We start from the raw sequence: 15,866 nt of genomic DNA on the forward strand, positions 1-15,866 counted from the left end.
TGGCAAAAATCTTTGAAAGAGTTTTCTATACACACAACATTTTTGCATTAAAATACATGTTTGTCAAAATTATAATTGATTATAAGTGGTGATCTCAAAAATTGTGGGGAAAAAAAAAAAAAAAAAGTTAGACAAAACTATAAGTAACTATATTTTTGGCAAACATGGCCTAAGCTAATTACAATTAGGGCGTGGTAATAATTAATCCAATTCTAACCAAGGCGAGAGAGGTTGAGACTTGAGAGAGAATGGAAAGAGGAAACCCACCTCAAGAGCCGAAAGGGAATCCACAGATGATGAACGGAGACCTGAATTCAAACCCTAACATGAAATCAAAGCCCAAGATTGTAGTGATAATGGGCGCTACTGGCTCAGGCAAATCCAAATTGGCCATAGACCTCGCTTCTCACTTCCCCATCGAAATCATCAATGCCGACTCTATGCAGGTAACTTGATGATGACTTGATTAAGAGGATGCTTGTTAAGTTTAATTACAGATTGAAAGTGAATAATAAAATCCGAGTAAGGGCATCATATGTATCCACTACTGGTGTAACGAATCCAATTCATTGACAGGCTTACCAAGGATTGGACGTTCTTACCAATAAAGTTCCCGTTCAAGACCAAAAAGGTCCTTGCTTTGTACCCTTTACTCCACCTGTGTACTAGCTTCTATGCTGTTTGGTGTAATTGACCTTTATCTATTTTTACTATTAACATTATTCATGCATGTTTTGGGGCAGGAGTGCGGCACCATCTGCTCGGGACAATCAGCCCCCATGTCGAATTCACTGCCAAGGATTTTCGGGATTGTGCTATTCCGGTACAGCTTTTTATAGTTATATTAATATTGAACTGGCATTTTTTATTGTTATCTTTATGAACAATTTTGACAAAATTGTGAGTTTTGACATCCCACTTGTTTGTAAAGTTTGAAGGAAAGTATGTATTCGTACTATAAAATACGATAAGTTGGCATTATTGAATTTTTTTCTAGAGTTCATCATGCTTCATATTCCCTGCATATTGGGTGTGACCAACAGAGTTATAGTCTCCTGGATGCTAATTTTAAATATTCTTAAAAGCTAATCAGATTTTTGTAATCAGAGGAGAATGATGCAGGATACCTTAAAGTTCATATTTTATTTTTGTTATTTAAATTGTCTTTATAAATTTATGTCTGTTAGGAGTTTTTATCGATTTGGAGATTTAATAAAATAAGTTTCTAGAGTTTGTTTTATTTTAAAAGTTAAATTAGGATTTTATGTTTAAATAGAGAGTTAGGATTTTATTGTAAGTTGGTTGATTATGAATATTAAAAAAGTATATTAAATATTTTTTTTCAATTTCTCGTTCCAATCGGTATTCGTGTTTGAATCAAGCAGCTCCGAAATTTTACTATTAGAGTTTACCTGTTTATGTGCTCAAAGTACTGCTAAAGATTTAGCCCCTGTTTGATTAACATTAAATTAAATTACATTACATTTCATTTTTCTCTCTCCTATTTTCAACCATACAATCTTCTATAAAATAATATTACACGTAAATCGAAAACTTTACCTTCTTTTTCAACCACTCATTTTTCTAAAAAATACTATTCCCCCCATTACCATTTTCAGGTAATGGGGGCCAAACAGGGTGTTAAGTAGACTACTCTGTTGGCTGACTTGTGAATAAACGCACTTACAAAATAACTACTCTAAATAGTTGCATGAAAAGAATGTTAGCATTTAGCAATTTCCTTTCCCTTATTTTTTGTCTATCTTAAGGATCCTTCTTACCTTTTCCTTCTGACCTATGCTTTTGATGGCTTCACACTGCAAAAATTATTTGTTCTTTCTTCAGTAGAAGTGATGAAAATAGTTCTATTAGAAGCACCTTTTTCTTATCCTGTATATATATTCTCATAGAATATTACCTAGCCATTTTTTTTTTTTTTTTGGTAGTTTTGTTGTCTGATATTCTGGCATTTGATTGTATTTTCAGCTCATCATTGAGATATGGTCTCGCAATTGCTTACCTGTTATAGTGGGTGGAACAAATTATTATATCCAGGTTAGCTGCTATCTATAATATTGTATCATGACGATATTTTTTGTCCCTGTAATCATTCAGTCATTGCTGTTGTGATGTAGGATGACAGTAGAAGTTAAAATTTTATTGAGTTTTTTAATTAAAATTGATTGAAGCCAGTCTTCATATGACAAAATTTGCTTGATTAGTATAAGATCTTGTAATAGGGCAGTGAGCTATTGCTTTGGTGGTTTGATAGATGAGTAAAAGATGGGCAAAGATTTAGACTTTAAAGCATTGTCAAGTAAAAAGTTCGGTGGATATATAAATTTTGTGCTCAAGAACATCACACATAAAATCTTTGGATGAATGAGGAAGACCAATGTTTCTTGAGTCTTGATGATTTGGGCTGTGAAGAATCAAAGAATATGAACAACTATTATTTGCCTTGGATACTTATTATAGGGAAAGCTCTTAGGGTATATTTCTAAAGGTTTTCTAGTATTTTATTTTATGTCTTTTGCAGTTTCCTACGTTTATTAGACCACTTGAAACTTCATTTAAAGATGGTCTATGCGTTATATTTACTTAGACTTTTGATGAATTGAATAAACAATATTCCTGTCTGCTAACTGCACTTCTCTATCATTCCTCTTTTCTCTTCTTTCTCCTTTCTTTCTCTTCTCTTACAATACTAGTGCTTGTTTAATTGGACCAGTTGACACAAACTGAAGCTACCTAATACAGTCTCTGATCTGCAATCAGTTATCGTTTACAAAATGTCTTCAAAGGGGTAGATATTTTGCCAAAAATCTCTGTTTTTGCTTTTACCATTTTGCCTGCTTCATGTTAGCATCAATAACTTAATGTGGGCCTACTCTTTGAACAAGTATTTGAAGTCTCAATTTGTGTTTAGTTTTATGTTCACAAGTCAAATTTTATTTATTTGTGACCCATCTTTTTCTCTACCCGGCGAACCATTTGAATGAAGCCCAAGATTTCCTATGATTCTGCTTTGTCACTGTTTCACTCAGTTCTTCTTCTGTGTCATTTTCACTCTTGGCAGCATTTTTCCTAAATTCTTACTAGACACGCACAAACATACTTTGTTTCCCTTAAGGATGGTTTATGGAGACTGTTGCTAATGTAATTAGCTAATTTCCTTTTCTTTAACTATCAACAGTTGCTAACTTTTCTATGGTAATTGTGGACCATGAAAGTCTCCTCTGTTCCAAACTGTATAATGGTCTTTTGTCTTGACTTGCTTGGGTATTCTCGAGCGTTGTAATTTTCGTGATTTCACATTTATACCTGACCTGATCAATATTCCTTGTTGTTCAACAGGCTCTTGTGAGTCAGTTCCTTCTGGATGATTACATAGAAGATCAGGAAGCAAATTACTTATTTAATCTTCCTGGTAATCACTGCCTTTTGCATTATATTTTGCGTCTTCAGTATCATCTTAGAGTCATTATATTCTGCACATGAATTTGGACATCTGATGATACCTTGCAAGCAAGTTCAAGTGTTACATGTTTTTGTTTCTATCAGGAGACAAGAAACCAGATTTTGAACTTGAGCTTGAGCCCATTGGTGTAAATGGTGATTATACTTATAGTCATCTTAAAGACCTTGATCCTGTAGCAGCAAATAGAATTCATCCAAATGATCATAGGAAGGTGAGAATGTTTTCAAGATGCTGAATTTTTCTGCCATCTTCCCTTTGTATACCAAGTTTTATAATTGCACTTTATGACTCTTTGAACTTTTGTGTACATATTGCTCCTGAGATTAGGTGCAATTGTTGCACAAGGAAAATTAACATTCTTTAGGATTGATAAAGCACGGATGACTTGTAATTTTTTGTATGGGCATATGTATAGTTACAATGATATATGCTTTCAAATCTTAATTATCTGCCCTTATATATAGGAATAGTGGTCATATTTTTCTTTTGCCTCTTCTTAGTTTCATTTAGGGTTATTGATGGAGTCTTCATCATTGGGGTAACTGTGGATTCTGGAAAAGTTATTCAATGACAAATATAATTAGTACTAAATATAGTTATCACTACTGAAAAGTAAAAAATACATAGCATGGGTTTGTCAAATATTTTTTTAACTTCCAATTTTTGAAATTGTTTGGTAACTCAATGTTAATTCGCAACTATGGCAGATTAATCAATACATAAGCTTATATATCCGTTCCGGTGTCCGTCCAAGCGAGCTATTGCAGGGGAATATCAAGGAGGTTTGTTCTAAATCTTGGTTTATCGACTTACTCACAATTGCTTATTCCTCACTGTTAGTGCACTTGTTTTCTACTAACACAGCTAAATCTGGGACACATTTCCACTTGCCACACACACACAACTACGGGTTGCTCCTACAGACAGCAACCTGCTACCGTTGTATATCTATACATGCTTTGAAGCTCTAATTTTTTCATTCTAAATTATGTTTTTCCTTTGCATCCTTCATCCTTATATTTCTGTCATTTTAATTGTTTTAGTTGTCATTCTTTATGCTTCATAGGTCAAAGAGAAGCCAACTTAATGCACAAAATGTGTCACCTAAAAATTACTGATCTTTAAAAAAGTGTACTTGTTGTTTGTCTATTTGAGGAGGACATGAAATGATAAACAAAATAACAGGAGAAATATGTTATTTCTTTTTATTTAATATTAGCAAGTAACTTGAATCAACTTACTGCGTTTCGCTGTCCTTTTAGTTATTTCGTTTTTACAAATTACAGCAGTCTCTGCTTACATTCCTGCTATTATACAGCTTCAGATTTTAGTGGACTAAATAAGATAATACCATCTTGTGGACCGTAACATCCTGTTTAATCTTCTTATGTTTAAATGTGCCAGGGCAGAACTGGGGCCGAGCTAATAATTTCAGATATGATTGCTGTTTTATATGTCTGGATGCATCTGTTCTAGCATTGGATCAATATGTAGATCAAAGAGTTGATTGCATGATAGATGCTGGTCTACTTGAAGAAGTTTTTGATATTTACAAGTTAAATGCTGATTATACACGAGGTTTACGACAAGCAATTGGTGTCCGGGAATTTGAAGATTTTCTAAGACGATGTACTTCTGAATGTCAAAATCCTAGTGAAGCTGTCTGTTCTCAAAATTCAAATGCTAAGCAATTCAAGGAAATCATGCGGCAAATCATGGACTCCCCCATTGAGAACCAACAAAAGATTCTATTAACAGAAGCTATTGATAAAGTGAAATTAAACACAAGAAGACTCGTTCGTCGTCAAGTAAGAAGACTATCTTTATACTACATATTTTTGTTCCTTTGACATTTAAGGTGTATTTCCTCTTACCTATAATTTGAAATGACAAACAAGGATGACTGAATGTTCGGGCAGACAATAGACACTCCTTCCTTTCCATAAAAGACGTGAAATTTGCCTTGCATTTGGTCAGAGCAAAATTTTCTAGGGAAATCTACAAAATACATCCTCTGTTTAGGGATAGTTTTTATTTGCTAACCTGGCTGAATGTTCTCGGAGACATTGTTAGTAGTATTACAATTCCACTTTTACAAGCGTTTTACTGTTTTCAATTTCACCTCTCGGTACTCATGCTAGTTTCCCACAGCATGATGCTACAGCAACATTTTCTACATATTCAAGGTGACTACCCATGCAGAAATCATCATGTGAAACTCTCTTAGCACATTTCCAATTTTTATCTATGGGTTATTGTTGAATATCAGACTTGTCAATTTTCATGCATTTTTGTTGTGAATATTATTTGGTTTTCCTTCCTTCGTGTTCATCAACTAAAATTTTGCTCCTGCACTTTTTAACTCCTCGGCTTATTTTGTAGAACTTCTTTTGTGCTTTCCTTGAGACATTTGCAAAAGGGCTATCAAATTCTGCTTTATCCATTATCAGTTGTTGTAACCTTTTATAAAAAAAATAATTAATTCCGGCTTCAGAAACCAATCTTCTTGCATCGTTGTCACCATGTGACTATTCATCAGTGTGCTTCTTTTAATTTCGAGGATATGTAGTAAGTTTTCATGCACAAATTTATAGAGAAATCAGGATTATTCTTGTGGATTTCAATTTGCTTTGGTAAGAGCAGTAAGAAAGTATGTTCTAAAATGTCACATTCAATGTTTTATTTCTAATATTTTTGTCTTTCTCAGAAGAGAAGGCTTAGCAGACTGCAAATGCTGTTTGAATGGAATATTCATTATGTTGATGTCACTGGGTGCTTATTAAGTAGGTTTTCCAGATTTTTTATTATTTTATTATTTTTTAAATTTATATAGATAAATTGTTTGTGTTTTATGAAGTAATTTAACTTCTAGTGATTAAATTGAATCACGGTGATATGCTGTGTGCAGGCGCTTCAGATGATATATGGATTGTGGATGTGGTTGAACCGTCACTTGAAATTATAAAATCTTTCCTTGATAAGAACAATATGGAAGAGGCCAGGAGTGATTGCGAAGTGATGAAATCGGCACACAGGGACCTTTGGACTCAATATATTTGTAAGGTAAGTGATGCTTCTAGTATTCTCGTACCCAGCCCCCTTGTGTTTTTCTCTTTCTTTGTGACAGCCAAGTTGTGAACTGTAGGCATGTGGGAATAAGGTGCTTAGAGGGGGACATGAATGGGAACAACATCAACAGGGACGTAGCCATCGAAAACGAGTATCTCGGCTAAAAAAGTCAGGCATCTATGTAGAATTGTCCCACAACCGTTCTATGCAGTAATTCCAAAATCTCATTTTTCTGAACTCTTAATCTTGTATATTGTATTTAAACAAGAATTTGGTGAACAATGATATTTCTGAGGCTTTAATTGTGGAGCAAGCTTATTTCTTCTTTTCATATCAACCTTATTCCAGCTTCTTAAGAATGATAATTGACTTCGAACTCGTTTAATCGTATTTAAACTGAACTAATAGTCTAGTTTAGATTGACTCAACTTATGAAATAATGCGATCGATATAACCCTTATATTTTTAAGGATAGAATCTGTTTGTCATTATATGTATTTAACTTGCAGATGAAATTTTCATTTGATTCCTGTTGTTCGCTAGTGTATGTGGACCTAGTACTAAATTGGATGTATTATTTCAGTATTTTCAAGTATTTGAATTGTACCTTAGGATAGGGGGCTTGGTTCGCCGGGCGATCCTGCTCGCTCAAACAAAGCATGGCTCGGCCAGCCCCACATGCTCATCCATTGGTGGGGCGGGGCAAGTCGAGTTGGATCGAATTTTTTATTTTTTATTTTATTTGCTGGAAATGCGTAGTTTACTCATATTGACAAGACGGTGGTGAATTGGCTCACACACGAGCTGGCTCGAGAAAATTGTTGTTCAGCTCACGTCAGTATCGTCCCCACTTAAGATTCCTACCTTGAGAACACATGGGATGGAAATCAAAAGTCCACCAACATGCGTAGGATTCCACTTTAGAAATTAAAGAATAGTGCAAGCAATCCAACTTTAGAAAAAAGATGCCTTGCCTTGACAAATTTCACATTGAATTTTGATGGTTGTCAAGACCGTTAATGATAAATATATTATTCTAATTTAATAATTTTACAAGTGGTTTAGTGTGAAGAAAGAAATTTTGAACGAAAAGATAAGAACTCGATAAGAAAAATCAATGCCAAAAAGCTCAATCAATCCATTAATGAAGGGATAATCACCTTTTTTTGGATATTACCAAGTGGGGGAAAAAAATCGAAGTTGATAATGATCTATGCTTGTTTCAAATATGAAAATACATTTTGATGAAGAATATATAGTTGCATGTAATATTGTTTTATTAAAAAATGTGTGGTTAAAAATAAGAGAAAAATACATTTTGAAAATTGAAAATAATGGGGACCAAACAAGATCGTAGTAAGATCTAGGGGCGGAGCCATGTTGGGAATTTTTAGACCCAAACCTTTTTTTTACTATTATTATTATTATTAGCAATATCCCATGATTTTGTTTGATTTTAGGCATATGTTGATTTAGACTTCACTTGTCAAAATATGAAAACTTGCAAGGAACACTTTTACTTACTATGTCATTTTTGGTTTTAATTTTATAGTTTTATCATCATTAAATTAATGACCAAAACTCAATATTCGACGTGGGTTAAATTATGTCTGCACTAAACAAATTTCCTGACTCCGCCCCTGATAAGATCGGCCATGAAGTCACAATAGCAACAGGACATGTGGACATTATTCTAGTGTTCATCTCATTCTCTGTATATGTTTTTTTATCTTTTAATTTGAAAATAAAGTGAGTGTCATATATATTATATTTTGTGTTCTTGTAGGGCATGCGTAACTTTTCCCGTCTTGAATTTCTACTTAAATTCTGTATTCTTGTTCTTATCTCATATCTGTTACCTATTCTCAAAGGTTGAACCCCAAAAACCATATATTACATAACAAAAACCATATATTATGCGAGGACTTGAAAATACGTCAAAGTAAGGAAAAATCATATATTATGGTTTTTACATAACAAAAACCATATATTATGCGAGGACTTGAAAATACCTCAAAGTAAGGGAAATATTTCGAATTATTCTAGATGAACATTTTAGTATACATTGTAGATGATATCTTTCATATGCGTCAAAATCTAACCAGTGATGTGAAAGGTGTTGAAAAAATCAAAGATTATGATGACTATCACGAGAAAGGATGTCAAAGTCTATATAAAAATGAATATAGCTTAAAATATTTCGTAGTCAAAAGTATTTTTTCCCCTACCCATAAGGAATCACTTTAGTGATTATTGATGGGACAGCAAGTAATACTCTTTGCAGGCTTTTAATGCTTTTCCACTCCTTAAAAACACCCCAATCCCCCCAGAGTCTTCTTTACAGTTAGATGATCAACAGAGAAAGAAAAGAAACAAAATGCACAGCTTCCAGAAAATCTATCTCCTTCAATTTCTTCTCATCTTACTGAGCATTTTCTTTCCGAAATCTATATCTCAAGAAACCACCGAGTCCGAGAGGTATATTGATAGTATAAGGAACATACACTCATGCTCAGAACAAAATTCCTCAATTTGTTATGATCATATTCCGGTTCATGTGCCGAATCCTTGCGATGAGTGTAAAAAGCCTGATGGAAATTGTGGAGCTGGGTTAAGATGCGTTTGCCATCCAAAAGAGTGCAGTAAGCTTCTTCCAATACTTTATTTCTTACTTGAGCAACGCTACATGTATGGGGAAAATAATGTCACATGACAATATTTCATTGAATTTTGAAAAAATATATATACTCCGTCCGTCCCCATTTTACTTAGGTAGGTTTTGTTTTCACATGAATTAAGATAACTTATTTCATATTATTGAAAATGTTAATTTTTGTCAAAAATGTTTTTTAGTTTATCTTTATTTGTATCTGTACAATTTCAGAATTAAGCAGAAAAAATTGATTATATTTAAACAAATTAAATTAGGATATATTAATAAACAAATAAAACAAAATATTCTTAATAAAGAGACGAGACTATAGTCTATATAAATGGAACAGTGAGAGTAATTAAAATAGTCAATCATATGCTACCATCTTACTATTAAACTGACGGTGCATTTTCCCTGGACAAGTATCATTTTTGTTCTTACTATCGTCTTCCGAACTCTCTTGTTTTTGTACTGAAAGTTGTTAACTTTTCATATGTAATGCATTTTCAGAGGATAAGGTGATTTCAGTTGGTGCAGTTCTGAAGCCTTGGTGTAACATTGTTTTTTCTCCACTTATTTTCCTCATTTTAAAGGACTATTTGCCGGCCTTTTGAGGTTGTTTTATTTTCTTCTCTCTCCGAAACTTCAAATATCGTTGTGAACCCGAATGACACTAGATTCAGTCGAACAACTTGGAAGAAATGCTCAGTTGCTTAGAGACACGACAAATTTATTTATTTAAATTGTGTGCTGTCATTTTCTATGTACATAATTTTCATATAAGGCAGTTCAGACGTAAACCTACCTCCAATGTCCAGACAGAAGGGATGGTTAGTGGTGATCATCCTTTATCTTCTTTTAATGAAATGTAATACTGATTTCATGAATCTTCTTTTGCTTTATTTTTTGGAATTTGCGCTAATGTATGGCCCATGTGCGCGAATGGTCTCTAATCTTCCATTCTTGATGGTGACACCTTCAATTTTTTGGATAGTTGAGCATATGGTTATTTTTCACAGTTTCTTTCTATTCATGTTGTTAATTTTGCATCGTGTCTCGTTCATGTGAAATAAAGATCGAGGGTAAAAGAATTAGCAATGTTTTCAAAATCGACCCGTTCATTAACCCGAAAAAAGTGAAGGGTCAAAAAGTTCAACCGGGGTCGAATCAGATACAATAATTACATACAAAAATAATAAAATACTATCAAAACAATAATTTTTTTTAAAATTCATATTAATAATTTGTTAATTAAATTCATTATCCTATAATTTGTTAACATTTTTGTTATGTCACTATTCTACATTAGAAGTACATGAAACCATTTGAGAGGTATATAAATAAAATGAGCATGCCATCCAATATTTCTATGAGTATTTGAATTGTTGTTTATGAGGCCCATTTATGAAGTTGAAATTTTTTTAAACTAAAAATAATAATAATAATAAATAAATAGATAAATTTTGGGAAAACCACAAAATTGTGACCAGTTTACAGTTAGGCCGCCTGATTCAATGGGGGGTTTTTAAGCAGTTTAATCTTAAGTGGTCAATCGGGAATGATTGACCCGCTTTTATGCCCGGTTCCCGGTTGAATGGGCCTGGGCGGTTTTGATAACATTGAGAATTAGCTCATCCTGAATCTAGTTCTAGTCTCGTCATCCACTATTGTAGATTTATTGTCTAAAATTGTTTAAAATTATCGTAGCAAGTATAATAAATTGTTTAAAGCTAAGACGAGCTATATCGTTGCATTAATACAATGACAATGGCATGGAACCAATAATGCAATTTTACTTTATTGACTAACTTTTGTTTTCAAGAAATTTAGAATATATGTAAAAGTATTGTTTTATAGATCGGAAAATTTTTATGTATTTTAAAATATACTTACATCATTTAATGACGTTTTTAACAGCCTATGAATTTTCTTAGGTTCAAACGACATAAATTTCTGAATTTGCCCCTGCCTAAGCATGCCCAGTGAAGCCTAAAATGTATCCTTGAAAAGACAGACCTATTTACTCGAAATAAAATGATCAAAGCATGGGGAGCATTCAAATATCACATCTCCTTGAAGGAAATAAACAATTATCAATGAAAGCAAAGCTAAACTGGTGGGACCAGAAGGATACTTAACAAAAATAAAAAGTAATAAACAGGCTCTCTTAAAATTAAGTAATAGAAGACTTAAAAAATTTTGAGAACGAACCTTTTAATTTATAGAATAAAGTCACTTAATTAGGCTTAAAAACAGCGAGTGAAGAGATAGACTGATGTGTCAGAAAATGATTCAGTGTTCTTGTTTTAAATTTTCAAACTGTCCAATCATGCGTCAACACGTGTTCCATCTGGATTTGAGCCTAGATGTGTAGCATGATTGTAATTTATAATGTTGTAGATTAAATCTTCTTATAACACCCTGAGATTTCTAATTTCGGGCAAGAACCTAATTGAAAAGATTTAGAAAGTTCCAACCAAAATGAAAGATTTGTAATTCTTCAGGGGCTTGAGTGAAAATATTTGAAAATAACATTTTAGCTGAATATTTATTAAAGTATAAGGTGGGTAAAAATAGTTTTTATTGTTGTTGTTGTTGTTGTTCATATACTCAAAATCAAATTTTAGCCGAATATTTATTAAAATGTAAGGTGTGCAAAAATCATTTTTATTATTATTGTTGTTGTTGTTCATGTACTCAAAATCAGATATTTGGGGCTAAAACAGGAGAATTTAGCATTGAGACGAACGGGGAATACTAACGATGAAAATTTCAGAGTTCTTGGAAATACATGATATATTTTGTGAAAATAATTATTTTTGGACTAGAAAGATATTTTGGGCTTTAAATGATTTTTTGACGATTTATCGGAGCTAGAAGAGGCGGTTCGGAACAAGTTTTAGCATGCTGAGCATAGGATATTTATCTTTGACAAATCCAATATGATTTATTTTCGGGCCTACCAAGACACCAATTACGTGCATACACGTTTGGGTTATTTTCCGTAACAATATTGACCATTAAGATAAAATCTCTAGTCTCAATACAGTATTCGAGTTCATTAAGTTCAATCGTACAATTTGATAAAGACTCAAACAATCATATATATTTCAAGATTGATGTTCTCAAAAGAACTACCATTTTATAGGAGTGAGTTAATTGAGGAGATTTGAACAAAAGTATACGATTCGACTACTTCTAGATTTGCACTCTTTTGACTACTTCTAGAGATCTAATTTCAATTGTCCCAATGCTTTGCCTTTGCAATGTTGCAACAAGACAAGTATCCATTTATGCATTCATAAGAATGGTAAACAAAATGTATGTTGGAATTCTTCAGCTATAGTCACAATTACTTCATTTAGTCCTCGACTGAAGATGGTTGAATTCTGCTGTAATTTGAACGATATTGTGGGGATGTCCACTTGTTTATGTGGTCCAACTTCCCCTTGGTCTCAATTTATTTCAAGATTTTTAATACGACGATTCAAAGTTGACGGCAACAAGCCAAATACATTCAAACCCACAAGTGCTTATTTGATTTCCTTTTAAGTTGAAGTATATATAAATTTTAATGACACATTTATAACCAACGGACATAGTTTTCATGGGCCCATTACTTCTTTTTATTGTAATCTCATTATAATCCCCCGCCCCGAATAAGCACAAAAGGGTATAAAATACTGAGATAGAAATCGTTCAAGTATGTATAACAAGATAAGAATACGGGAATTCTCAATAATGATTAAAAGATAGTCTATTTATCACAAACTTGAATGTAGGGTGGGCACTAGATTTAAATTTTGGTGTGAACTGGACTAGACAAGGGCCAGGCTAAATCTTTTATTGGATTAATTTTATGAAGTATAATAAATTTTTGGGGGAAGTTTTTTTATGAACAAATGGGTTAGTTACAGAAATGTTCAATATTTAGGGGATCAAGTTGAAAAATCTTTATAAGAATGGTATCCTTACAACGACCTGATAAAAATTTGTTACGTTTTGTTGGTATGTAATTTTTTGCATCTTACCAATTTGTAATTTTTTGGCGTGAATGTAACTTTTGTATAGAAACCCCACATTTAATAAGTTACAACAATTGTAACTTATACTGTGTTAATTACATTTTAGATCATGTTGACTATGTATTATAATTGTTAAAATGCGTATGATTTTATTTTATTTTTATATTTGTAACACCCACCACCATCACCATCCACCAAAAATGCATTACATCGATAAGCGAAACCAACAACCAGTACGAAACACTTGAAACCATCACCCATCACCATTTAGAAAAATACGACTCTATAATCAAAAACTATAGCTATACCACATCAACCATCATAACAACTCTCTCTCCTCCATCATCATCACCATCACGACCCTGCCTCAACCATATCCTGTCTCAAAATCACCACAAACCCAAATCTCCGACCACCAAGAAAAGATGTCGGATAACCTTTTATTTTTAATGTGAGACAAATAACTTCAATTTCTATATGAAACTAGAACATGAAAAGAATATTTCTAACATACCTTCTCCAATATTAAAAAAAGAAAAAAAAATCCCTACATTTTCGGCTAGATAAAAGAATGAAAATGTACAAATAATAACTAAATGCATCTAAATTTTGAAAATAGGGATGGCAAAATGTTCCAACTGGAATGGGGCGTGAATTTCCGAAATTGGGCATGATCGGGGGAGGGGATCCCCGTCCTGAATTTACACTAAAGGGCATATCGGGAAAAAAGTGGGGATAATTTAATACCTGTCACGGCCGATTGCCATCCTACGAATTGTTTGAATCCCATTTTTTTGGAGAAGAATGAATTTTTGAATAGTGTATTAATGAAAAATGTGTGGTTATAAAATAAGAAAAAGTTTTGAATTTGCATGTAATATTATTGAAAAACCTAACGTTCGACCCAACTAACACCTAGAGGGGGGGTGAATAGGTGTTCATGCTGAATTAAAAAAAACTTATCAATTAATTCGTGCAACAAGTCACAAGAATTAAAGTTTGTCCAGATTCATTCACATGTCTTAATTACCTATGTTGAATTACGGGTAACAATAAATAAATTAAAGCAATAAAAGAACACAACGAATGTTGACGGAGAAACCCCAACTGGGTAAAAACTCCGGGCACAAGTCAGTAGAGATCCACTATTTGTAGAAGATAACTTACAGTACGTCAGAACAATTGATCCCCTCAATTTTCTGACCTCCTTACTATTTGAGAACAAGACTCTCCTGGATCTAGCAGATCTGTGCTACCATCCCAGTCATGTGTGACTTCTACTTCCCGTGAATCATCAAGCACTCCCGCTCTTCAAGCAAGTTCTTCCCGGATCTTCAATCTGAGGATCTTCTGGAAGTTTTATAGGATTTAGAGAAGGTGGTGTTTTGGTGTTTCAGGGTGTGATGTTTTTCTGCAAAAGCCAAGGATTTTTAATCTGAAAAGTTTAGAAGATTGTTTGGCTTTTTGAACATTGGTGTGAAAGATATAAAGGATTAATCTCCAAGGAATATGAAAGATTAAAGAAAAGTTTTTCAACAAAAGCTTTTCGAGGATTTTGATCTCCAAGGATTTTAGAGAGAATCAATAATATGGCTTCAATGTGTATTTCCTCAATCTTCAACTCGAAGGAGACGAATGGTATTTATAGGGCTCAACATATGGTCTTGTGGCGCGTCAAAAATTCGCGAGCTTTTAAATTTAATGTTGCCCAGATAAATAGGTCGCTCGAGCGAGGGACCAGCGTGACTCGAGCAACGTCCACTTCGCTCGAGCGACCTGCTGGCGAGGGTCTAGCGACAGTGGTTCTGCAATCGTGGCTCGAGCGAGATCATGGCGTGACTCTAGCGAAATCTCGCGCCGTTTGCAACCTCGAGGCATCCATCACAACCCTAGACCTAGCCTTCAACACTTTGATTAATTGCAACTCAAGTCCCTGAACTATTGGACATTTGACACTTTGGTCCTTGACCTTACAATTATGACATTTTAATCCTTGACTTTACAATTATTACATTTTGGTCCTTGGTCACAAATTTGCCAATTACATATTTCCTAACAATTATTTTATTGAAAAATATGTGGTTGAATGACATCAAAATACTATTGAAAAATATATTTTTTTTAAAAAAAATGGGGCTCAAACAAGGGCATAACAAAACAACAGCACCAGCAAATGTTTGACACCAAAACTAAGTTGAAAGAGAAGATGACTTCTAATTAAGGGCATGTTTGGGAGCGATTCCCCCTTCAAAAAATTAATTTTTTGATCGTTATTTCACTATTTCAACCGTCATATTTGACTTCTTCTTTTACGGGGTGGATTCTACTTTTCTTCTAACGATCAAAAAATCAATTCTCAAAATCACTCACAAACATACCCTAATTTATGGCTGCTCAACCCTTACTGACAAAATAGCACTCACCACCTGGCCATGCGAAAAAGACCATTATTTGTTCCTTGGGGCATAGCTTAGTGGTGCAAAAAACAGGAGTGAGGTTTTCTCACGCCTTATTGGGACGGGATGAAGGGGTCCTCAAGGTTGGGGTTCAACCCTTTTTTTTTTTTTTTTTTTTTTTTGGGGAAAGGACCATTATTTTGAAAGCATAACTGGCTTACCAGTCGCCATCACTGGTCCTG

At 33.6% G+C, this 15,866-nt stretch overlaps 2 protein-coding genes across 3 annotated transcripts; both read left to right on the forward strand.

Annotated features, from left to right (window-relative positions):
* The first annotated feature begins 185 nt into the window (after positions 1 to 185).
* Positions 186 to 6,892, forward strand: LOC111391316 (tRNA dimethylallyltransferase 2). Of its 2 annotated transcripts, none has more exons than XM_023016512.1 (11): positions 186 to 446; positions 577 to 631; positions 744 to 823; positions 1,987 to 2,055; positions 3,358 to 3,430; positions 3,565 to 3,692; positions 4,189 to 4,263; positions 4,891 to 5,289; positions 6,189 to 6,264; positions 6,390 to 6,544; positions 6,627 to 6,892. In XM_023016512.1, exons 1-11 carry the CDS (start codon positions 249 to 251, stop codon positions 6,762 to 6,764), a joined length of 1,446 nt encoding a protein of 481 aa, XP_022872280.1. In that variant the 5' UTR covers positions 186 to 248; the 3' UTR covers positions 6,765 to 6,892. The 2 variants fall into 2 exon arrangements, with proteins under 2 accessions (XP_022872280.1, XP_022872281.1); XM_023016513.1 differs by having other exon boundaries at positions 5,086 to 5,289.
* Positions 6,893 to 8,156: 1,264 nt separating this feature from the next.
* LOC111391339 lies at positions 8,157 to 10,105 on the forward strand. Its single transcript, XM_023016537.1, has 3 exons — positions 8,157 to 8,264; positions 8,835 to 9,192; positions 9,714 to 10,105. The coding sequence occupies exons 1-3, from the start codon at positions 8,157 to 8,159 to the stop codon at positions 9,815 to 9,817; spliced, it is 570 nt and encodes a 189-aa protein (XP_022872305.1). The 3' UTR covers positions 9,818 to 10,105.
* Positions 10,106 to 15,866: the final 5,761 nt, after the last annotated feature.

The sequence above is a fragment of the Olea europaea genome, unplaced genomic scaffold (genome assembly GCF_002742605.1).
Source record: "Olea europaea var. sylvestris unplaced genomic scaffold, O_europaea_v1 scaffold775, whole genome shotgun sequence".
NCBI lineage: Eukaryota > Viridiplantae > Streptophyta > Magnoliopsida > Lamiales > Oleaceae > Olea > Olea europaea.